The sequence below is a fragment of the Monodelphis domestica genome, chromosome 7 (genome assembly GCF_027887165.1).
Source record: "Monodelphis domestica isolate mMonDom1 chromosome 7, mMonDom1.pri, whole genome shotgun sequence".
Taxonomy (NCBI): domain Eukaryota; kingdom Metazoa; phylum Chordata; class Mammalia; order Didelphimorphia; family Didelphidae; genus Monodelphis; species Monodelphis domestica.
This window is the reverse complement of record NC_077233.1, coordinates 67,603,061-67,626,977: the sequence shown is the minus strand read 5'-3', so window position 1 is coordinate 67,626,977 and position 23,917 is coordinate 67,603,061. Positions and strand designations below refer to the sequence as shown.

The window sequence follows — 23,917 nt, the reverse complement described above, 5'->3', positions numbered from 1 at the left end:
CCACTTCATGAGCAATTCTTCCTATTTCTGTGATACTTGAATGTTTAAATATCCTAACTGCCTGGGGAAACCCATAGAAGATAATGGACATAAATGTGTTATTATTTAAAATTGTAATGCACTGAAAGGAATTTAAGGAAGATTTGGGTTGTTGAAAGGTTGCATTAAGTAAGCAATAGGCACAGAGCATGGTTGCCTGGTACAAGATGTTTTTATTGTCCATTCCAGATCCTGAGCCTTGTGAGGACCTGCTGTCACGGACTGAACAACCAAGCATCTTAGTTGGTTCACAGCTTCCCATTCAAGCTGGTCTCAGTGACACTCACAGCAGGGCACCCACTCCTTTGGCACAGGTCTCAGTACCTTTGGCTGTCTTGCCAAATGAGGCTGAAATAGTAGCTTCAGTGCTGCCAGAGCCAGCTCTATGTATCCTCGAGCCAGCTGTGACCGTTGGCCAGGGAGGGACTCCTGCTGAGCAGCCAATCCCAGCTGGTCAGTATGAAGCTCCTGCCCCCAGCTCTTCTTTGATGATAGAAAATTGTGATATTCAACTTGTTGCAAAGCCTGCCAGCCCACCTGCACAAAATGTTGACCAAGATGTTTGTGGCCCTACCTTGGAGGTCCCGTGTTGCGCTGGGGGACGTCGAGAATCTGTCCTCACTCTTACCAGTTTGGCAACAGAGGCAGGGGTTATCTCAGAACTTGCCCCAGAACCTCAAGCAATGCTCTCTGCAGTTCCTGGACCTGAGACCAGCCAGCCAAGTGGAGCTGCTCATCCTTTGCTCAGTCAAATGCTTCCTTCAGCTGTTGTGTCAGAACCACCAAGTCTCAAAGGATCCCAGCTTCCAAGCCCACCTCAAGTCTCCACTGCCATGCCCCAGCAACCAGTGCTCCCCAGCCAGTCCCAGCCAGTGAGTGGCACTGGCCCTGGAACCAGTCTCCCACAGCCACCATCTGCATTTGAATCTGATGGAGAGGGACCACCTCCTAGGGTTGGCTTTGTAGATAACACAATTAAGAGCCTGGATGAGAAGCTGCGTAATTTACTGTACCAGGAGTATGTTCCCACTTCTTCTGCCTCAGCAGGGACCCCTCTGGAGCAGTGCGACAGTGAATTCACTCTGGAGCCACTGAGTGAAGGCTTGCTTCCTCCTCTTGCTTTGGCCTCCACCATTGACTCCTACCAAGCTACCAGTGGTACCACCTCTGCTGCTGATGAAAAACTACCATCATTTATCCCTGCAGATGTGTCCTCATGCCATGCCCTGACTGGACAGGTGGTGAGTGAATATGCCCATTAAATGAGAGAAGCCATCCATGGAACATGAGAGGGAGGCACAGGGCACAACTAGAGAGTATATTATAAGGGAATTTCAAATAAAATGCAAAGGAATCTAGAGAATGAAGAAGGGGGAAGCCACCCACCTAGCTGAGACCTGCCAAAAGAGAATTTCCTGGCACTCTATCACAGTCTAATGACTCCCCCCTCCCACTTGGGTCCTACTATCTCGCCCCCTTTCTTTCTGTAACAAATAATTCCCTGTTTGAAGGAGCATGAGATAGTGTATTCTTGGGTTATAAACGGGTTGTCAGATGTGTAAGTGAGCTGGAACTGAGCTGTTTAGTTCTGTACAAATCAGCTTCTTGCTGTTCCCCGAAATATCCTAGTTATTCGATTGTACTTCAGGGAGAGGGGAAAAGGAAGAAAGAGAGGCAAAGCTTTCTAGCGACAAAGAAGGGGAAGTACACTTTGACTTATTTTTTCCCAACCAAAGATGTGATGGAAGGCCACGGGTGGTATTATTTCTTTTTTTTCTTGCTGAAGGTGGAAATGTCAGACATGATGCAAAGGGGAGTCAAGCCATCAGAACTAGAGGGCTCACCGAAAAGTACAGGTAATTGAAAATAAACCCTGATCTGATTAGGAAACTTTCAGAGGTCACATGCTAGCCTGCTTCATCCTTCATCTTAACCCATTTTGGATATCTACTAGTGTATCCTCTTAATATGAGAGTTTGCAACAATCAGTGACTACACTTAATCCTGGGCTTATATAAACATGTTGAATAAGATCTGGAATGAACCTTTCAAAAATATGTACTAGGGCATATACAGAACAAACTCTAAATGGGTATATGATCTGATAATCAAAAAGCCCATTATAAAACACTTAGAAGAGAACACAGTCACAGCTTTGGTTTGTGGAAGAATTCTTAACCAAACAAGGAATGAGGGCAATCATACAAACACACACACACAAAAATCCCCAAATAGATAATTTTGATCACATGAGATTGAAAAGCTTTTGTATGAATAAACCAATGCAAGTAGGTAAGGGAAGCTGCCCTACCAGGAAGATTTGGCTAGGTACAGACTGTTAATATTTTCATGAAAATCGCCTGTGTGCTAGCATTGGAGCATTCTCCCATGGGGGGAAATAAGCCATGGAAATCTTCTGGAAAAGAAAGACCTTAATGAAGATTGTCATCTTTTTAGATATTGCTGGCAGGAATCTAATGTCCTCATTATATGACTACATTAAAGCTACTTTTAGTCCTTCCCCTAAAGGTGAAAGGATAAATTCAGTAACACACTAAAGGTAAATGGTTTCCAGAGAATCTGGGTTTTTTGTTTTTTGTGTGTGTGTGTGTTTTTTTTTTTTAACAGAAGAAGGAAATCCTGTCAGGGTGGAAGGGAGGGAGTTTCTGGTAGCTGGACAGAGGCAGAATGAGATATCAGATGATTTTGCCCCCTAAACACTCTTCCTGGATAAGGTGAATCTTTGGGAAGACTTTCTTTTGCTATGGCAAACATCCCAGGTCTATCAGGTTAGCCCACTCTTTTAAGGTGTGGCAGTTCATTCTTTCTGGAAAACTGGTAATGATAAGAAATGCCTTACTTAGCCAGGAGCATCAGGCTTGCATTTCCATACAAGCAACTGGGTGACTCCTTGTTCTTGGACCACAGCTGCCCTTTTATGTGGATTAGTATCCTGATCTCTGCAGTTAATTTGGAGTGTGTTGTACTTCTTAATTCTATAGCTAGATGGGGAAATCACACCATGGTGTATATTTAGTTCTATTTTCTAATATAAACACATGGTTTGGCTTGATAGGCACCATGTAGTCCTATTACTAAAGTGTCCTTTGGCAGCTCGCAAAAATGGTTCTGCCCTCAGTGAGCTTACATGCTACTGGGGGAGGAGTATGTTGGGAACCATCCAACACATTCAAAGGTAAGAGAAATAAGTATACGATGATTTGCAGAGGCAACAGAGCTAACAACTGAGGGAATCAGCAAAGGCCTGAGCTAATCCTTAAGAAAAGTTAAAGACTCAATGAAATGGTCCTCTATTCCATTTGGGAGATGGAATGTTATGGATGAATAAGTATATAGGCCATTTGGCTAAAATTTTTGAAAAGAAATATAATGTGTAGTGAGACTAGAAAGATATGAGTTCTAAAGTATTTCACAAAATTTTATGAAATTTTGAACTCTATCATCATGGAAGATTTGGAATATTATTTTTGAATTCAATAGAAAAAAGTATAGGTTACTGATTTTATGGAACAGTAACTGATCTGTTTTAGCTATATCAAAAGAAATCTTGTTTTTCCATCCAGCTACTTAGTATCTTTATATGTAGAGGTACTTACTAGTTGGATTTTTCCAATGGATGCTTGAACTGTAACCTAGTCATTTTTCCCCAAGTTGTACATCTAAGTAACCTTTTTTATTTTTAATTTATTTAACAGAGTCATCTCTCAGCATCTCGCTGAGTTCTCATGGTTGCTCAACATCCTTCTCAAGCACAATCCAAACTCTTCAGGTAACAAAATTCTTTTGAGAGCCCTTATCTTATGTTGGTGGGGTTTGCTCAAATTTTTAATTGAATCTCTTCATTTCTATGTTTGCTTTTTTTCCCCTCTTAAGGGCACCCCTTCTTCAGTTGTCACAAAACATTTGGAGACTTCAAAAAGGGATGATCAAATAGAGCCTGAAATTTTGGTTAAACCCATGGGAACTTTGTCGCAGACGTTTGTAGCAGATGGAGAGCTAAGTAACCTTCAGAGGCACAGTTCTCTTGATTCTGGTTCCCATCAAAAGCAGACAGAAAAGTATGACAGTGACACACCGGCCAAAACTATTGGCAGATTTTCCGTTGTCAGCACACAAGATGAATTAACTCTGGCATCACCCCAGTGCTTAAGATATTCTGCACCTCCAGATGTCTACTTGGATGAGCTTCCTTCCAGCCCTGATTTGAAGATAGCTGTCCGACGTGTGCAAACAGCATCTTCAATTGAAGTTGGAGTGGGTGAGCCTATATCTAGTGATTCAGGGGATGAATGCCTCCGACGAAAGCCCTCCATCCAGAAGCAGTCCTCTCTGCCCAGTAGCAGCACAGCCAGTGACTTCATGAAGAAAGCAGCTGCAGCCCTCTTACACCGATCAGGGAAGACTGGATCTCTGGGCTCTGATTCTCCTAGTAAAAGCCAAGGAATGAAAATCCCAACCATTAGTGTGACCTCTTTCCATTCCCAGTCCTCCTATGTGAGCAGTGACAATGACTCTGAATTCGAAGATGCTGACATTAAAAAGGAGCTGCAAAGTCTGAGAGAGAAGTAGGTGTTGCAGTCTGTTGCCAAGGCCATATGATGTGTGTATTATAGTAGAGCATTGTCTCCATGGCAGGGGGATGGGGGGGGGGGGGGTAGGAAGAACTACAGTCTTCAGTGTGGATCAAAGTCTAAACCAAGTATAGTTTTTATTACATCCAAGTAATAATTCTTTAGGGGTAGAAAATGTTACCAAAAAATGTGGGAAAATATCCATCTGTTATATACATGTATGTGTAGTATGCAGGTAAACTAAGGGTTCCTCTTGTCCACTCACCTTCTCCCCTATTGCCTGATCTTTACACTGATCTTCTTAGGCTATACTGCAGTTTCTAGATATCTCTCCAGTGCTATTTACTATCTCTGTATTATTCTATACCAGTATAATAAATGCCTATGGCCACTGGGGTTAGGCTTGATGGTTTTGATTTCATGCAGACATATAACTTACCATTTTTGTATATATTTTTAATAGATGACTTTTTTCCACCCTCCATCCAATTAGTTGTATTTTTATCCCTGTATGATTGCTTAGTTAAGTTCCTTAAATGTTGTGACCAGGAGTTAAGGACTGACTATCAACTCCCCTAGCCTTGAAATAGGAACTCATTTTTGTGCTACACACTCCACATGACCTAGCCAGCTAGTGCCATCTGCCTTTACCACTGCCATTCCCCTTTACTTCCCAGGACCCAGAGTTCTTGGAATTTCAAGCCAGAAGATCACAAAATCATAAATCTGAGTTAGAAGGGACCTCAGAAGCCAACTATTCCAACTGTTATTTTATAGTTTAGAAAACAGTCCCATAGTGGTTAAGTAACTTACCAGGGTCACACAGATAATGAGCATCAAAGTCAGGATTTGAACTCAGATCTGTTGACTCCACTGGATCTTTCTCCCTCCATGTGGCCTGAGAGACAAGGAAAGGGAGGAGTCTATAATTGTAATGCTGACCAAGAAGGACATTTACTGATGAGCCGCTGACAGAGTTACAGTAACCTAAAAGCCATAGATATTTTACCAGGGGTATGGTATTTGCTTAACTACTGTCAAAATGGGGAATGGAAAAAGAGGAAAAAACAAGAATCAAGAGAGTTAATTACTAAGTCCCTTTAATATATTTGAATTAAATAATATTTGACTTTCCTGGCAACCTCACTGTTGTTGACTGATCCAGAGATAAGTATTAGGAAAGGATTTCTCATAGTATGTGTCAGAAACTTCTGAATTCACCACCACTCTCTAAGACTGTTCTTGATTACTATCTCCTTACTTTTAGTACTCTGCTTCCCAAGTTATAGTGAAAAACAAGATACTTTATAATCACCTAATGTGTGTCCTAGTTCCATTTGGTGAGGAGACAAATAACACTCATGAAACAGCTAGAAAGCAGATGTTCAAGGGTGGTCTTGACGAAGAAAAATTCAATCAGATGTTGCATGAAGTTGTTGGAGATGGCTTTATGGAATCATTGAAACTTAAGATAGATCTTAATGGATGTATAGAGTTTAGACAAGTAAAAGAGAAGAGGAAAGCCATTTTGGATAGAACACCTACATCAACAGGAGTGGGGATTGATAAAATGCACACAGAAAACAGTTAACGGGACTGGCTGAAATAGAAGACATTTGTTGGAGAGGTGGGAGATAAGATTGGATAGAGAAGAGTAAGGACAAAATATGAATATCATTAAAAAGTAGCTAGTGTGATTCATTATAGTAGAAAGAATGGAGACATTTTAATTTTCTGAGCAAGAAACCAACCTGATTATAAAATTTTTTAATATTATATACTGACTGGTAGTGTGCAGGATAAAATGGAGTAAAATCACCTTCAGAAGGCTATTAAAGAAATCCAGGTTTTGAGACTTGTGAAAGGAATCGGTAAATCAGGGAGACTTTTGAAGGATAAAATAATATCATAATGACAGTTCAGATATAGAGAATGAAGAATAGGGAGAAATAAAAGACTGTAGCCAGAGGGGCTGGAAGAATATTGGTGCTACTGACAGAAATTGGGTAGTTCAGAAAGAGAACTAGCTTTAAATGCATTTTGGATCATAGGTTTGAGGTGCTTATGGGGCATATCTGGTGGGGATGTCATTCTGGCAACTAGAAATAAAAGACCATGGAATAAGCAAGAGACTGAGATCAGGGGTAGAGATATAGTTTTGTAGGTCATTTTCCTAGAGGTGATAGAAAGTAGAAGGTATGATGGAAGACATATTCACAAAAGAAGAAAATTTACAGAGAAAAGATAGCAAATGACAATGCTTTGGGGAATATCAGTTTTCAAGTTATTAAGCTACCTTAAAATATGCTTCATACTAGAACTATTTTGACTATAACTGAAGTTCATATTTTATTAAACAATCCATGGAAAGCTTGAACCTATGTAAATAGGAGTCATCATCTTTGGAATATGGTTCTCATGAGAAGATATTCATTGGAAAAAAAGGCTTCATTGAATATTGATTCCCATGGTTGGTGTGGGGGGAATGGAGGTGATGCCTCTAAATGAATTTTTTAAGGAGAAAAGATTGCAAGAATTTGTTCTAGAAAAACCTTGTGAAGAGATAACTTTGAGGTTGCAAGCATAAATCTTGTTTTTCATTTTCAAATAAGAAAAAAACCTAATTTATCTTTAAAAATGGGAAGAAGAAATTTTATTTTAAAACTTAGAAGCTCTGTTTTCCCTTTGTGGAAAAGTAAGTTGAAGCAAGCCCCCTCAAAGATATACATGTAGCATAAGATGATAGCACCATTCTCTACAGCCATCAAATCACCCTTCATGATATGCACAAGTAGCATTGTAGCCAAGATCATGGCCAAAATTTAAATTTTCACACTAGAATCACACTGCCAACCAGGTAACAAGTACTGTGTTATAAACAAATGGTATTTTGTTTTAAGCTATAAATTTAAAGATGCTAGCTCTGGAGCTCCTTTTATTATATAGATGATGGACCCAAAATCCTTGATCTTTGATCTGCAGTCATGTAAAGATGTAGTGTACACTGAGTCCATTTGTTTTTAGTTTATTACTTTCCTGCCTTTGTTGTACATAAAACTTCTCTATAAACTCTGGAAAGATTTGGATAGGGAAGGAATCAAGACATCAGCAGCCTACAAAGCCCCAGGTCATCTCCTTCCCCTTACTGGTATTGGCTGGGATGACAGGAACTTGAAGTTCAATTTAGAACCTAGTGCCCATTTTTAATAATTAATTTCTACAATACTCTTAAGTTTTCAAAATATTTCTATTCACATCTCTTGTTTCATTGTGATCTATGAAATTCATGAAAGGGCGGACAAATGTTGGATACATAGTGGAGATAGATTGAAATAGTCTCTCATTTCTTAGTATCTGCTTTTTTTTTTCAACCTGTGGGTTCAATAAATTTTTCCAAGTTGCCTTCATATGTAAATCTGAACTCACCTTTTTTCTCCTTTATTTGGCCAAATTTGTTTATACCAGGAAAGGTGCAGGGAATATGATGGAGCTGTGATTTGATGGTAAAGGTTGGGGGGTGGGGAGACAAATCCCTCTACTTAAATAATTTTGTAATTTTGGAGATGTGTGGGACATAAAGTCTTAAGTGACTTGCATAGGGACTCAACTAATAAGTGATAGTCAGAATTTTACAACTCCAACTCCATAATGCTGCCTCCTCTCGATATTTGTTTGGAGACATTTTCAACAAGACTGAAATAACCCATTTCACTATACATCTAATAATTAATAGATTTGAATGTATTGAGCCAGAGTCCTGCAGTACGAATCCAATTTATTTTCATTTCAAACTGAACAAAATGAGAGTCACTATTTTAAAAACTATGTAATTGAAAATGGTGGCAGCTAGGTGGCACAGTGGATAGAATGCCAGGCCTGAAGGCAGGAAGACATCTTTCTGAGTTCCAGTCTAGCCTCAGACACTAGCTAAGTGACCCTGGTCAAGTTACTTAACCCTGTTGGCATCAGTTTCCTCATTTGTCAAATGAGCTGGATAAGGAAATGGTAAACCACTGCAGTATCTTTGCCAAGAAAATCCCAGCAAGTCAGACAGGACTAAACAGCAATAAACAACAACAAATCCAAAATGGCACTTTACAGTGCATTAAATTATACCATGAGTTCCCTTGATGATGCATTTCTGATTTGATAATTGCAACAAAAAATGAAAATCAGTTTTTAATGAAAAAAAAACATTAAAAATTATTTTGTTTGCCTGTATTTGCTACCAGGTTTATATGTAGCTGAAGCTTACTTCCAAGCATAGTTTTATTAATTTTCAGTAAATAAACCTGAAAGATGTGAAATATATAATAACAGCGTTTTGGGGTGGGGAGGAGAAAGCAAGGTGCTTGGAGGAGACCTAGCACCTTTTTTTTTAATTGCTGTGTTTTCAAGATGTCTAAGTTTAGACGAGAAAACTTAATCTTTCCTTCTTCCTCTTTTTTCCCCTTCTCCTCTCCCCTATTTTTTCAAATCAGACACCTGAAAGAGATCTCAGAGCTGCAAACTCAGCAGAAGAATGAAATAGAAGCTTTGTACCTGCGCCTGGGGAAACCCTTACCTCCCAACGTGGGGTTTTTTCATACCGCCCCCCCAAGTGGTCGGAGAAGAAGGACAAGCAAAAATAAATTAAAAGCTGGGAAGCTGTTAAATCCTCTGGTGCAGCAGTTAAAGAGTGTGGCATCCAATACAAGTAGGCAAATAGTTTCACTTCTTGGAGATTTTAAGCATTGAACAGTGTTATCTGGTGGGCATTTGTGATGAGAAGAAGACCGAGATGTGTCCTTAGCTTACTCTTTCCTCCATAATCTAGCTACAAAGTAGGCCAAAAATGTTGCATTCTCCATTATATCCTGTGACAGGAGAGTGGAAAATTCTTTTCAAGGTTACTGTTTCCAAGCAGGCCCCTTAATTTATTATTTTTTTTGTTTCCTTTTAAAGAAGTCACAGAATATAGGAGTAGATTAGGAGCAAGTAGAAAGGAGACCCAGAATGATACTCGTGGATCATTGAAGCAGCCCCATATTATAAACAGATCCATTTCTCTGTTGCAAAAATTCTGGCCCAAATTAGGGGCAAGGGTGGCCTTCCTGATGTGGGAAGAAGAGACCAAAATTGGTTTTCTAAGCCTGGACTCAGTGGGGAGAAAAGCAGGTGTTGCTGTTTCCCTATAATTACTGTGGGTAACCCCTTGAGTTAATTAGACAATATGCATTTAAGCACCTATTCCGTGCTAGTCACTGTGCTAGGTGCTGGGGATATAAATACAAAGAAAGGAATAATTGCTGCTTCCAAAGAGGTTACATTTTATTGGTTTGAATTTTGTTAAAAAACTGATACTTGTCATGAGACCTATATATCCTGCTGTGAGTCCTGATGTTAAGCTTTACCTGTGATTGGAGCTGTTTCCTCTGATCAATTTTTTTTATGTGATTAGCTGCTGAAATACTGTCATTATGAGTCACAGGGAGTGAATTTGGTGGTGTTATTGCTTTGTTTTTAATTTTTCTTGTCTAATAATAATGCTTAATATATAGGTGGAATTGGATTAGGGAAAGAAAGAATGAAAGGGAGAGAGAGAGAGAACATGTTGGCATTACAATTGGTGTTTGGCTGTAAGGGGGGTGATGGGAGAAGATTTCTCCTGACTGCTGCTACTGCTGAGCAGTCTATATAATCGGGATTGTGTTCAATACAAGGAACCTTCAGCAGGATGTTTGGTCTGTGTGGAGAATGTGGCAGGTGTAAATCCAGGATAGATTTCAGAGCACCTGGAAGGAAAGCTGTGTTTCAGCCTTAAAATTCCTTATGTCTTTATTACACATTTCCTTCTAAATGGATTAATTTGCATTGCAAATTATCGTCCATCTAACAAAATACTAATTATAGTGATAAGCAATCTGTTTGTGCCTAGACATCCATCTCTAGAAGTGCTGAGATTTCCTAGCCTACTTAAACAGAATTGAGTTGCTAATGGCACCTAACTTTCTTAGTGCAATAATGTAAATTAATAATGCATTTTCACATTAAGAATTTTTTTCTACTTTTTCCTTGTAACACTCCTACATGGCAGGTGGTATGGTAGGTATATCTCCATTATAATAAATGAGGCACAGAGAGATTGAGGGGCTTACCTAGGCTCACACACCTTACCTGTATGACCCTAGGTAAACCCCTCAACCTCTTTGTGAAGGGGTTTGTGCAACCTGTGATAAGGACCCTCGATCATGGCCCTCACGTCATCCTGTTGAGCCAAGCTGTCTGCTCCCCCTTCTGTAGTTCTCTCATAGTGCCTTTTGCAACTTTCTTCCCCGCCATAGGTAACTTGTCAGACTGCAGAGGTTCTCCCTCTAAAGACACCACTAAAGCACGGCCTGGTTCCACTGCAATCACTTCCTCAGCTTCAGGCACGTTCGGAAAGGCAGTACAGACACAGCAACCCTGCTCTGTCAAAGCCTCCCTGTCTTCTGACATCTGTTCCGGGTTAGCCAGTGAAGGAGGTGGAGCTCAAGGCCAAGGTGATTTGCAGCTTGACACTTTTCCAGCATGTACTAGGAAATGAGGACATCAGTGGTGTTGCAAGGCAGTCTCCTGCTAACTTAGAGGAGAATCTGAGTGACATCCTCCATCCGCTGATCTCGCCCTCCCCTCTGAAATGCAGGCTTTGCTTCAAGCTAACAGAGGAGCTAAATTAGCACAGAATCCTTATTTTGGGGGTGGATTTTGTCGTTGGTCATCAGTGATCTAGTGGGACGCTGGTTTCCTACTGAGTTGGCTTGGCTGAGACCACAGAGCTTTAACAGAGGGCAGTCAGATGAGCCACCTATCTGTTCTGGTTCCAGATGCTTTTATTTACAACCACCCCCACAGTGGAGCCAAGAACTCCCAGGAGTGATGCAAGAGCCCCCAAGTCCTCCTTCAGTAGAAGTAGAATCAGGAAGGAGGGCTGTGGAGTGGCCGTAAGTCTTCAGTATGGGGTGGGATAACTTCTAGTCTGATATCCAAATGGGGATTTCTCTTTTTCTTTTTAAATCACTGTAGTTGCTCTAACAGTGGCCATATTATAACCTTTAGCAGTGCCCAGCTCCTTAGATTCCCGGCTCTCCTACCTCGCCATATATATCAAAAACTCTCATGGCAGTTACTATCGAAGTGACAAAGCTAATGCTGCCCTTCTCTGGCCTAATCTCTGAGAGTTATGTCATCTCTCCTGCTGCCGCTGCATCCTTTTCCATATATGGTTGATTAACTTACTCCTCTTTGGCTTGGCTAAAATGGAGCTGTGGATGATTAACTAACAAGAGCTGATTTGACTGATGGTATAGGACATCATATCACAGCTATTTGTACTTTATAAGTGTCTCTTTGTTTTCTTCCCTTTATATTCATTTGCAGGCTGGACGGTTTACCACCAAACGTCTGAGAGAGTGACCTATAAATCTAGTAGCAAACCTCGTACCAGATTCCTCAGTGGACCTGTGTCTTTGTCCATCTGTTTGTATTGGTTCTTTTTGTATTTTATCACTCCCCATCTCTTTCTTTTCTCTTTCCCCTTTTCTGAACTCATCTGTATCTTGGATATGTTTGGCAGGATGCCTTCTCTCCCCACCTCACCCCCACCTACTCCCACCATTCCCATCTAAATCATCATTTTTAGTTAAAACATACACATGCACAACATATTTCCCCCTTTTTTCTTTCTTTTTCTTTTTTTTAAAAAACAATCATCATCAACCACTCGTTACTTTTTTGTTTCTCACAGAAAGCTTTTGCGAACCACTTTTGGCTCATGCCTGGGTACCAAAAGCATGTGTGGAAGATCTCATCCCTGATTCCTAGCCTTGTGGTAAACTGTTGTATCTCAGACATACCAAGGCTCTCTGTATTTTGTGGATTTTTTTTTATGTTGGAAGTAATTTTTTCAGTTGCAATGTGGCAAATATACATGTCTGCTGTCCCCAGTTCCAGCGACAACAAAAAGAAAAACCCAACCTTCTGTAGACGCATGGTCTCTTTCACACATGTTTGGACTCTGAAGACATGCATGTAGCAAGCCGATACAATTCTAGAAGGTCACTGAAGGGTATAACTTCTGTAAAAGGGCTGTATTAAAACAACATACAGTACTGTTTTTATCTACTATTTTCCCCTGCTCCCTGCATGTGGAAATGCTGTTAGAACAGTGCTCCAGCTAGGACTTCCCAGTTCCTTTTCCTAAAGTGGTATTTTTCTACCTAGATCTTTAAGTACCTGATTTCCCAACAACCCCTTTTCTTCCTTTTTCCCTTCTCTGCCTTCTCCCCCTAAATTAAAATTTTCAATTGAATGATATGGCTATTCCTCTAAAGGGCACTCATACCCCCTTCTTCCTCCTCAAATTATCTAGCTGGAGCACTTAACATGTTGTATTTTCTTATATAACCTCATGTGACCTCAGAGATGAAGTCAATTAGCAGTTCATCAAAGTTCTATTCAGATTTCCTTCAGATATTTTGAAATGTATTCCCAGTATCCAATCACTTCCATTTCAAATAACTGTGCACCTGTTTTAATCTTTTGACAAAGTGCATTTTGTTTTTAGCTTCAAGAACAATTGGCTGTTGAATCCAAAGTCCTTGGGTTTGGGCTTTTTTTTTTTTTTAAGTAAAAATAAGCTTTTTTTATTGGTCATTTATGCTGGTTTGGGGGCATGTGAATTTTTACTCGTACAATAAAGATATATTGTACTGGTCAGGTACAAGAGGCCACTTACACATGATACATAGCTAATGTCCTCAGATAGAAATTCTAGTGTCCATTCCCATCAACGCCAGATTTTCCTCCCCCCATTAGAGTTCTGCATTATTCATCATTATTCAGGTGAGACAGATCAAAGGCACAAGGACCACTTAGATATGCTCCACCTTTCCTTAAATAAACTTCCCTTAAGTGAACTTTTGAAACTCCCTAGTTCATTCCATTCAGCAATTGCTGCTCCCTAACCTCAAGATGTCAACCAGCTATGAACATAGTTTTGTCTGGCATAGCCATATATGTTTCTATCATTTGGTTTTTACAAGTTGTAGAAAGGAGAGGAGGCAAAGGGATGCCAGTGATTATAGGAATCTCCTACTGAGGAGAACCTTTCTTTATCCCTTCCCAAACAAATGCAGACTCTTGCCCTACTGGGCCGGTGTTTTACTCTTAATTTCGCAAGAGACCTTAGAGGGAAAACTGACCTCCAAAAAAGGGAGCATCAACCAATTATTGACATTAACATATTTTTCATACATTGTATATGAAAATGCAAAATATTTCAGATTCGTTCTCTTTACCATTCCTGCATGACAGATGTCAATCCTGGATAGATGAGTGACCAATGATATATTTCAAATAGCCAGGATAAATATGAGTTAAGAGCAGTTTGTGAAATCCTTCAGAATATATTGGCTATTTCTATTTTGGAGAAATGAAGGGACTCCTTTTTCCCAATCTTCATTTATGATCCATGTCTCTTAATTCTTGAAATCTTTTATTTTTTTTAAGTGATACCACCAATAAATTTAAAAAGATCATAGTATGAACAAAGGAAATTAAGGTAGAAAACTAAAGTTTTAGTGGGATCAATTATTTATTTTCCCATTACTCTTTCTTTAACATTACATAGGGGGCTAATTAGGCAATAACAAATGGGAGCAGGGTGGGAGAGAGAAGAAAAAGCAGGCATAGGTGATTTGCAAATTTGGGTAATAAATTAGTGAGTTAACTTATATTGACCATAGTGATGAGATTCCTGGTGTTGAAGTCAGAATGTGATATTCACTAACCTGATGGTCTTTGAGTCAGTCCCTGCTTTTTCTCATGTTCTGACTAAATTAATATTGTTTAGCTTAAGATAATCAATACACTTAAATGAATGTTTGAGGCAGCTAGGTGGCTCAGTGGACATAGTGCTGAATTTGCCATCAAGAAGACTAGGATTTAAATATTGCCTCAGGCATTTATTACGGGTATGATCCAGGGCAAGTCACTTAACTTCTGTCTGCCCTAATATCCCCATCTGTGAAATGGGGATAATAATAGCATCTAACTTGCAGAGTCATTGTAAGGGTCAAATGAGATAACATGTAAAATATTTTTCAAACTGCTACATAAATGGCAGTTGTTATTATTTGAAATTTGCAGGGGCAGGGATAATTGCCCTCAATTTGCAGATGGTAACACTGAGGAAAGAGAAATTGAGGGGCTTGGCCATAATTAGTCATGGGGAGGCTTTGACCAATCCTTGAGTCTGCTTTAAATTTTACCTGGTTAAGAGAATGTGTATTTTTTCTTACATATGCATGTGCATGGGCATGCCTTATCAACCTGGATTCATGTCTTGTTCAATCATTCTCATAGCAGTTGGAGAAAATCAGAGGTGCTCTCTGAGGTACATCAGAGAGGAGATTCCTGTATAAGGTAGGATGTTGGGATTGGATGGCTACCATGTTCTCTTCCAACTCCAAGATTCTGTATCTTGATAAGAGCCCAGAAATTAAATTCTCCAAAGTATACATCATGTTTATTCCAAACTTGTCATTTTGAATCTACCCTGCCCTAGAATGGGTCTGTAGCATAAGGTCCCAAAGACTTTGAAGTTAGTTAGTTCTTTTTCTTCTAAGGAATTTTCACTACCCAATGAGGAAATCATCAACTCTTCTGCATGTCAGGAGCTCCCGTGTTAATAAGTCTTTTAATAGACCTATTCTTTGCCTAGCCCTCGGTGAAATATGAAGGATATAAAAGAAAAAAAAGATATCCATTCCTTGCCTTCAGAGAATTGCTACTTTGGAAGTTAAGAAGTAGACTCAAATATATTTAGGAATGGTGTGATGTTACATATAATAAAATGCTAAATTATGTGATTTAGAACAAAAGTTTTGTAAGATTAAAAAAAAAATGACCAAGGACCGGAGTCCTCTGGGAAGACTTCATGAATGAGGATTTTATTCATCCCACATTAGATTGCAGGAGTAGGGCCTATTTCTCTTTGTGTCCCCAGTTCCTAGCACAATACCTTTCATACACTTGGTATTTAAGGATTTGTCAAAATAAGATAGTACTTAAACTTGCCTTGGAGTGTAATGAAGACTTGGATAGGCAGAGAAAGAAAATATTTCAGATGGAAGAGAGAAGCATTTGCAAGGGGCAGGGAAAATGAACATGGAGGGGGAAGTAAGGGAAAGCAAAGAGACCTATCTAGCTAGGGTAGAGGATAAGTGTTGGGAAGAATGGGAAAGGAAAATGTTCCGGGAAAGCAGAACTCCTTGGTGGAATGCTCTAGTTTGTTTGGGAAGTTTTCTTTAATTAAAAAATACATGCATACATACATAATATATATCTATATGATAACACAAAGTTAGCAATAACTACCAGAAGACACAACCAAAGAAAACTATTTCTAATTCAGAATCCAGAATATGAATCATGTAAATCATCCATCAAAAAAAAAACAAAAACCTTTTAATATTGAAACAAACCACCATCTGCAATAGGAATAGCATTAAGGAGCAGGTATGTATATACAAATTATTGGCACCAGCACTAATTCTCTTCCCCTGTCCCCTTAGGTTAGAAGACCAAAAAAGAATCAGGGAGGGATAGCTGAGAATTGCAAAAAGATGCAGGAAAATGGAGATGGAATTTGCAGTAGAGACAAGTAGGAATGAACTCATATTGTTAGCAAGACAGTTTTTACCCAAAGATGAAGAGTCTAAAGCCATTCTCTGAGGTTTGAAGTGAAGATGAAAGAGTTGAGCAGCTTCCTGGCCTGGAAAATGCAGGGAGGTACGTTTTGTAGAAGATAAATGGAACTTGGGTTGTGTTTTGTTGTTTTTTGTTAATGGATTTTTAAATGAAGGAATGAAAATTCAATCTGTAGATTAGCATAGTTTTATCCCATATTAGATGTGACCCTGTGGTTCTTGAAGTGTATCAAGCTTCAATGAATAGGGAGATAGCTTACATACAGAAAAATAATTTCATATATTGGTAAATTGGTGATACCTTTCCATGTTGCTTCATACTTTTCAAATCACCTTCCCATTTTTCTACATCATCTGTCAAGACCTACATCAAGCACCCTGTTCTTTGGGGCTTTGAGTTATTCCTGAAAGTTATACTTCCCTGATACCTTGCCTGAAGAAAGTTTAGTAGAGTCTTTAATGCTAAATATCATAATTATCAAAATAAAGGGATTGTCTTCTAAAAAATAGTTAACCAAAAGCCCCCCAAAAAGACTCTTGATGCAAGTGAGAGAAGTTAAATGGGATAGTTTTGTAGAGATGAGATTAGGGGGTCCCCCCTGCTAGGATTAAAGAACCATGCCTAAAGATAGGAGAGCTTGGGTTCAAATCTGGCCTCTAACACTTCCCGATTATGTGATCCAGGGCAAGTCACTTAAACTCTATTCCCTAGTCCTTCCTTACCAGTCTTCTGCCTTGGAACCAATATGTAGTATTGATTCTACGATGGAAGGTAAAAGTTTAAAAAAGAGAGCAAGGAAGATGAGATTAGAACCTGAGTCCTCTAGTATGAAAGAATTTTATCATTCAGTTATTCTGCTTTGCTGTTAGAAATTTAGAACAAGAGGTTTATTAACATCTTTGTTTTCTTTCCATGTCATAAACAATGATAATTTTTTAATGTATCAACTGCTGAAAATGCTTCCTCTCTATAGTTAAGTTGGGAAAGCCTGGCTCTTTTCTTATAATGATGATGTGATATCTGAAAGTGGACTTTGGGGCTTTTCTTTCAAGTAAAGGACTCCCATGGTTCTCTCTCAGTACTAAGCGGACACGGTACTCCCAGGGCTTGGGAGCCAGCAACATCTGTGCATTTTAACTGTTATTCCTGCTACTCTCCACATGTTTCAGCAAACACTTCATCTTGCAAATATTTGACCAAACTGTGCTTGCTCAGAAATAAAATGGGATGAATGGCAGAAGGTCTTGACCTACTTTATAAAGCAGCCCTTCTGAGTAAACTACAACAATTTATCTGAAAACCTTTCTTTGGTTTTTGAATAATTGATATTTAAAGATTCCTTTTCATAGTAGTTATTCTATTTGGATAACAGCTATTTTAGAGTGATAGGTTATGTGAGGTCTAGTTGTCAGCATCCAAATGATAGTCATGAGAGTGGAGATTTCCTAGCCTCCTAACCTTTTAATTATGTCATTAAGGTAAAGGTTATATAGAAGTGGGGTTCAGATACTCGTGAATCATACCCTTGGTCAATAGACCTCATTGAAGAATAATGGAGGAAAAGGAAGGAGAATAAATATTTAGATAGCACCTACTATGTGACAAATATATGATCCTCACAACAACCCTGGGAAGTAGGTGCTAATATTATCTCCATTTTATACCTGAGGAAACTGAGGTAGGCAGAGGTTAAGAGACTTGCTCAGTGTCACACACACAGCTACTAAATATCTGTGGCTAAACATGAATTCAGGGCTTCTCATCACTGGGCCCAGTACTCTATTCACTGTGCAACAAACTCCCTCCAATAGACCAAAAATTCCTCCTTTAATGCTAGCAATAAGGTCAGAATCAGGCTACCAGAAAAGAAATAGGCTGCCAGCCTGAATGGTGCTGGACCAGGTTCTGTTGGAAAAAAATGCCTCATCAACCATGCTACATAGACACGTTTCCTGGGGCCTCTTGTAATCTGACATCAGTTATTTCTCAGATTCATTAGTGGTGGTAGATTTTACTCATTTTTTCTTTAATCCCTTATTTTCTAGCTTAAGAAGTGTCCATCTAATTTGAAAACTGCATCCAAAATCTGCATATTGTTTCTCTCCCTTTTATAATAATAGGATGGCAGTCTTCCATTTCTGCCTAACAAGAATAATCTCCTTCCTGCTAATCTGCAGGTTTTCAGTTCACCATTCAGGGGAATGTTTAGTTATTGCTGAAAGGTATCTTCCCTTAGTGCCTTGCCTGAAGAATAAGCTATAGTATGACCTTTAATGTTCTCTATTGAAATAACATGATTGTCTTAAAAACAAACTATCAACCCATAAAAAGGAGTTTAAAAAGATCCAAAGCCCAAAAAGGGATCCTACAGATTTTACAGTAATTATTTGTTGATCCTTTCTATATAGGAATTCATTAAGAAGAAAAGCTTTGCTTAAGACAGATGATAGTAGGTCGAAGAAAAGGCATTTATTCCTGTCTGATATTGCCAGACCTGGTTTCTATCATTGTCAGTTGGAAAACTACTTTTTTTCTTGTCTTTCAGGCCTTGTAAAATAATAATAGATATATAAGGTTCTATTTCTAGCCTTTTCATCCCTCTCCTAAGTTGTTTTTTTCTGGATGTAATTCTTTAGTTTTTTACTTAGCTTTTTTTTTGCATTTCTCATCCAAACCTCTTTTCAAAAGCTCTAAATTAAATCTATACATTTACGGTGGATTAGCAGTGGTTTGTGATGCTGAGAAAGATTTTGATAAGTTTAAATATCTGTGTATGGCCATTATTTTTAGATTTTTCTTATGGATTAAGCTAAAATGTCTAAAGTACTGATGATAGAAGAATGGATTGGAAAGAACTGGGGGGGACTCTTTCCCTTTCTCCAGGTTGCATTCTGGCTAAGAAACTTTATAGGCAAGATAGGAGGGGATATTGGAGATGATAATTATTAGAATTATTATATGGTGGTACTTTCAGTTCTATTTCTGACTATAAAGCTATTAATAGGAAAAAGAAAAGGAATCGTGTCATCTGTGGTACTGCCACCCTGACGGTTAGGAAAGGTATTAACTGTGCCTGTTTGAATCCAAGTAGGAGAATGTCAGTGATATAGAGAGGATTTTAAGAAATCCTGAATCAGATTCACTTATGTGATTATCTTGAAATTGTCTTTCTATGAGAAAAGATCTTATGCTGTTATATTGCTCCCAGTAAGAATATTATTTTATACTTCAGACCTTAACCGAAAGCTTTATCATCACTCTGGAGTAAGGTACCACCAATGACAATAATAATAACAGTAATCATATTTCTTTAACTTTTTGTTCAGTGAGGATTTTTTATTGCTGTTTTTTACAGTTCACAAAATGCTATGTTACAACCTTGTGATGAAGAGATATTAAAAGCATTGTTAGCTCTGTTTTAAAAAGAATATATAAGTGGCATAATAATGCTTTTATTACCTCCCCATCAAAAAGGAAGAATTAGGGAGGAAAGAGCCAAAAAAAAGTTAAGAGCTTTGCCCCAAGAGAAGTAGTATGAATGCAATAGAAAGATCAGAGACTCTTATTTCCTGCCCTTAATCTCCCTAGGCTTTAGTTTCCTCATCTGCAAAATGAGGGAATTGGACTTAATGACCTCTGAGGCCCCTTCCACTTTTATATCTATGATCCTGTGTAAATGTTAGAGCATGCAGAGACTTCAACTAACTATGAGGTCCATAGCTAATTCCCTTTCTACTATGCTTTCTTATCTTTCTCCCTCTCTTCCCCCTCTCACCCTTTTCCAGCTTCCCTTCCTGTCTATATAGAAGCCAAATATTAGTATTTTGTTGTTGCGCTTTCACTTAGAAGAAAATGGACCATGGAGAACAATTTTTCTTTATTTTCCAGCGTGATGACAAAGCTTTTGATTAAGGTCTGAAGTATAAAATAAGATGCAGAGTCTGGCATAGATTAGATGGCAGACTGCTTGGGCTCGTGTAATGTGGGCTGAAAATTTGGCCATGAAGTATTTTTCAGATTTGGACACAACCAAGTCCCCACTTTGTTGTTCACCTGGAGAATAGATTTGAACTGCAAGGGATGAAAATGAGTGCTAGCCTTGGGGTACAGGGTGGGGGAGGAAGGGATTTTCAATGAAAACATCATGCCCTGCCAAAATGCCTATTTGGGACATTTTTCCAGGTTGTAGAAGACAATTAGCAGTGAATGTGGCAGCATACACCAACTGGCCACTTTTCTTTTCCAGAGCTTAGATAATTCCTCTTGTAGTCTACTCTCAAACCAAACCCACTCTACCATGATCTAAGGTAGATAATGCTTAACTCTCTTAGACAATGAGGTGCCAGTGAACTAGAGAGACTTTCCACGGTGCTTTTCTCCCTTTTTTTTGGGTAAATTTTGACTGGTGTCCATTCAAGAACAAAATCAGAGAAAGTAAGTTACTGATTTCCTGCCGTAGATATATCTATATTTATATCTATCTATATCTGGCACACATAGGCACACACACACACACAAGTATGTGTGTGTGTGATTCCCTGAATGTGTGCATTGTCAATCGCCACTTCAGAAAGTAAAATGAGAACTGTTCTAGACACCTGCAGTTAGAAAATAACAGTGACAAATTGTTATCTGGCTCACAGACTTCAAGCTGTAGTTCAACACTCTCATTTTAGAATAGCATAGCCTATTCTTATAGTCAGACTTCAAAATGAACCTGCTTGAATGATGGTCATTATTTTAAAGATGACTTTGAATCTGTGAGTCCTGCAGGGTCCTTTGGCAAAACAAAATAAAGAACCATAAAATTATGACCCGCCCAATAGCTTAGCAATAAATACTCATCAGAAGGAACTTAGACAAGATGAATGAGGGCCCCTACTGCTTTAAAAATCTGTGATCCCAAACTGCCCCTTATTGTAGATGAATGTATTTATAACAATGGACACAGATATGTCATTATTTCTGTGAGTTTTTAACTAAATATGCCATTTTGGTTTGAGTATAGGATGGACTTTTTCTTTCAAATCTGGCTAATATAAAATTTGAATATAGCCTCTCATTTGTGAATTTCTTTCACTATATATATGTTTATATACACACATGTATAAAATTTATTCCCCTTTGATCATGCTGACTGTATCCAAATAGTATCATATATTGTAGTATATTAACCCAGCCAGATTCCCATTAGTGTGAATAATGAAGCTCCATAAATATGTTGCATTATTTGAATTTGTACAGTTTATTTCCATTGATTTGGGGAAAATGACTATATTTTACAGAGCTATAACTTTGAATAGTGAGAGTAAATAACCCTTCAGGGGATTTATTATTCCTGGAATTTAGATGTATATTAGTACAATTCTTAACTCAATTATTTGCATATGAAACCTACTGAGTTTTCTTCAGGGAATTTTCATTTCCTGGCTACCAAGTGTAGACCACTTTCTCCAAATCAGTATTGGTTAGTGTGCAAGATTAAGAAATGTGGTTTTATTTGAATATAAGTCATTTTACTGCCAGCCCAGGTAGAATATGGCAGAGTAAATCTATTGCACAGAAATCTAAGGCATATAAAAGCCAAAAATAATTTTCAGATTATTCCTACCTCTTGCTAGGCCTGGTAATCAAAAGATACCATGTCTTTCATAAAAATCTCATTGCCTTAGCTAACATTCATAAAATGTTTTAAGGCAGCAAAGTATTTGACAAATATTATCATTTGATCCTTATGAAGGTAAATGCTATTATTAGCCCAATGTTTTAGATGATAAAATTGAACTTAACAAAAGTTAAGTTCAGATGCTACATGGCTAGTAAGTATCTAAGGATAGATTTGAATTTAGACCTTCTTGTGCCTTCCTTTGATGCCATTTTGTACCTCATTGAGAATATAATAGATAATATAATTAGCGATCATTCTCACCCATTTCTAAAGTTTAACTTTCTACCATTCTAGCAGTCCCAGTCAGTAGATTGTGATTTCCCATAAATAAACATTTCTTAGGTATCTGTTATGTGTAAGAGCTGAGTTTTTGATCTGTCAGAGCTCTAAAAGAGTTGCTTCTGCCCCATCCCTGAAGTTTGCTGGAATTCTTAGCAAGAAATGAAGCCCAGTTCTCCTTTCCTGATACATTCCAGGACTTTGCTATCAGAAGTTCTCCTTACCTTCAGGTTCTCAGGACCTTGGGAAATTTTATTCCTTCTCACAAACAGGCTAGGGAAGACAATGTTGGCAAACTAATAGGTATAGTGGGTCAGACCTTTTCTTATCCATGTGAAAGCTTTCATAAGTTGGCAGTTAACTCCACTACCTCCTAGAAGTTATTGAGGGTTGGGTCTTTACCTGTTATCTCAGATGCCCCCTCCTACCATCAACCCTATGACTATGGTGGAAAGAAAAAGACATTCCATTATTCATGGATTTTTATCAAGTCCAATTGCCTCTTCCCTTCAAATGAAATAAATTAACAAAGCCTTATTAACCATATATTAATGCCTATCAAAGATAAAGAATTTTGTTGTATATATATATGGCTCCATCACTCTGCAATTGATGAATTATTTGCTCAACTGTCTATATCAAGGGTTCTTAAGATATGAAAAGAGCATTTAAGAAAACTGATAAACTTGGGAACAGAGAGTCAACACAGAACCGTTTATGTTTTCTGAGATTCTGGATAGACTATTCTGTTGTATTAACAGACTTCAACAACAACAGACATCCTTGGTGAAATAAGCCTTTGAAGCTATCCAAGCTGGACTGGGAGAGCCTGTTTAGTGTGTACACTACAGATGTCAGTAAGTCAACAAGGATTTAGGAGAAGTAGAACATTTGGATCAAAGAGAACGAGTAGATGAGAAAGAATAAAGAATTTTCAGTCAAGCCACAATGATCTTCATTATGTTGGAAATTGCTTGTCATCAATTTTTTTTTAATGGACTCACTATAATTTCTTCATCCTGAGCACAAAAGTTTAGAGAAGATGACCTTTAAAGTCCAGCTCTAATGTTTGTGTTTCTAGTTCATTCATCCTGAATGTGCCCTGGGGGAAAATCACCAAAGCTTTGACTTTCCATAATATGAATGCCTTGAGTTTTCATGTTTTACCACTGAAATTATTTTCCAAGGTTTTATTTATTACTTAGATCATAGCTTGTCACGGTTAGAAGGAACTTTAAAGATCCTCTAATCCAACCCCTTTTTTTCAAAGTAGAAACTGAGGACTAAGGAGGCACAGTGACTTGCCTGTATTTACGAAGCAAGTTCATGATGGCAGTGGGAATAAAATCCACAATTCCATTCTTCTAAGCTCAATGTTCTTTCTTTTAAAAAGCAACATTTGGTAGGTTCAAGTCACAGCTATACAACTGGGCTAGCTGATGATACAGTGGATAGAACACTCAGCCTGTGGTCAGAAAGATCTGAATTCAAATACATACTGAGATACTTACTAACTCTGACAATGGGTAAGTTATTTAACCTCCATCTCAGATTCCTCAAATGTTAATTGAACATAGTAATAGCACCTTCCTCAAAGTGTTGTGAGAAT

General features: G+C 38.4%; 1 protein-coding gene across 23 annotated transcripts in view; it reads left to right on the top strand.

The window, feature by feature from the left end:
* The window catches only part of WNK2 (WNK lysine deficient protein kinase 2), a 242,174-nt gene that overhangs the window by 196,570 nt on the left and 21,687 nt on the right, over window positions 1-23,917 (top strand). For 10 of the 23 annotated variants that reach the window (XM_056804813.1, XM_016424555.2, XM_007500366.3 and 7 more), the window contains 7 exons: window positions 229-1,280; window positions 1,826-1,895; window positions 3,756-3,829; window positions 3,934-4,625; window positions 9,113-9,327; window positions 10,955-11,152; window positions 12,030-12,128. In XM_056804813.1, the coding sequence (XP_056660791.1) occupies window positions 229-1,280; window positions 1,826-1,895; window positions 3,756-3,829; window positions 3,934-4,625; window positions 9,113-9,327; window positions 10,955-11,152; window positions 12,030-12,128 (2,400 nt within the window). The remainder of the gene's footprint in view (window positions 1-228; window positions 1,281-1,825; window positions 1,896-3,755; window positions 3,830-3,933; window positions 4,626-9,112; window positions 9,328-10,954; window positions 11,153-12,029; window positions 12,129-23,917) is intronic. The other 13 variants (XM_056804815.1, XM_056804809.1, XM_056804811.1 and 10 more) reach the window with 2 other exon arrangements.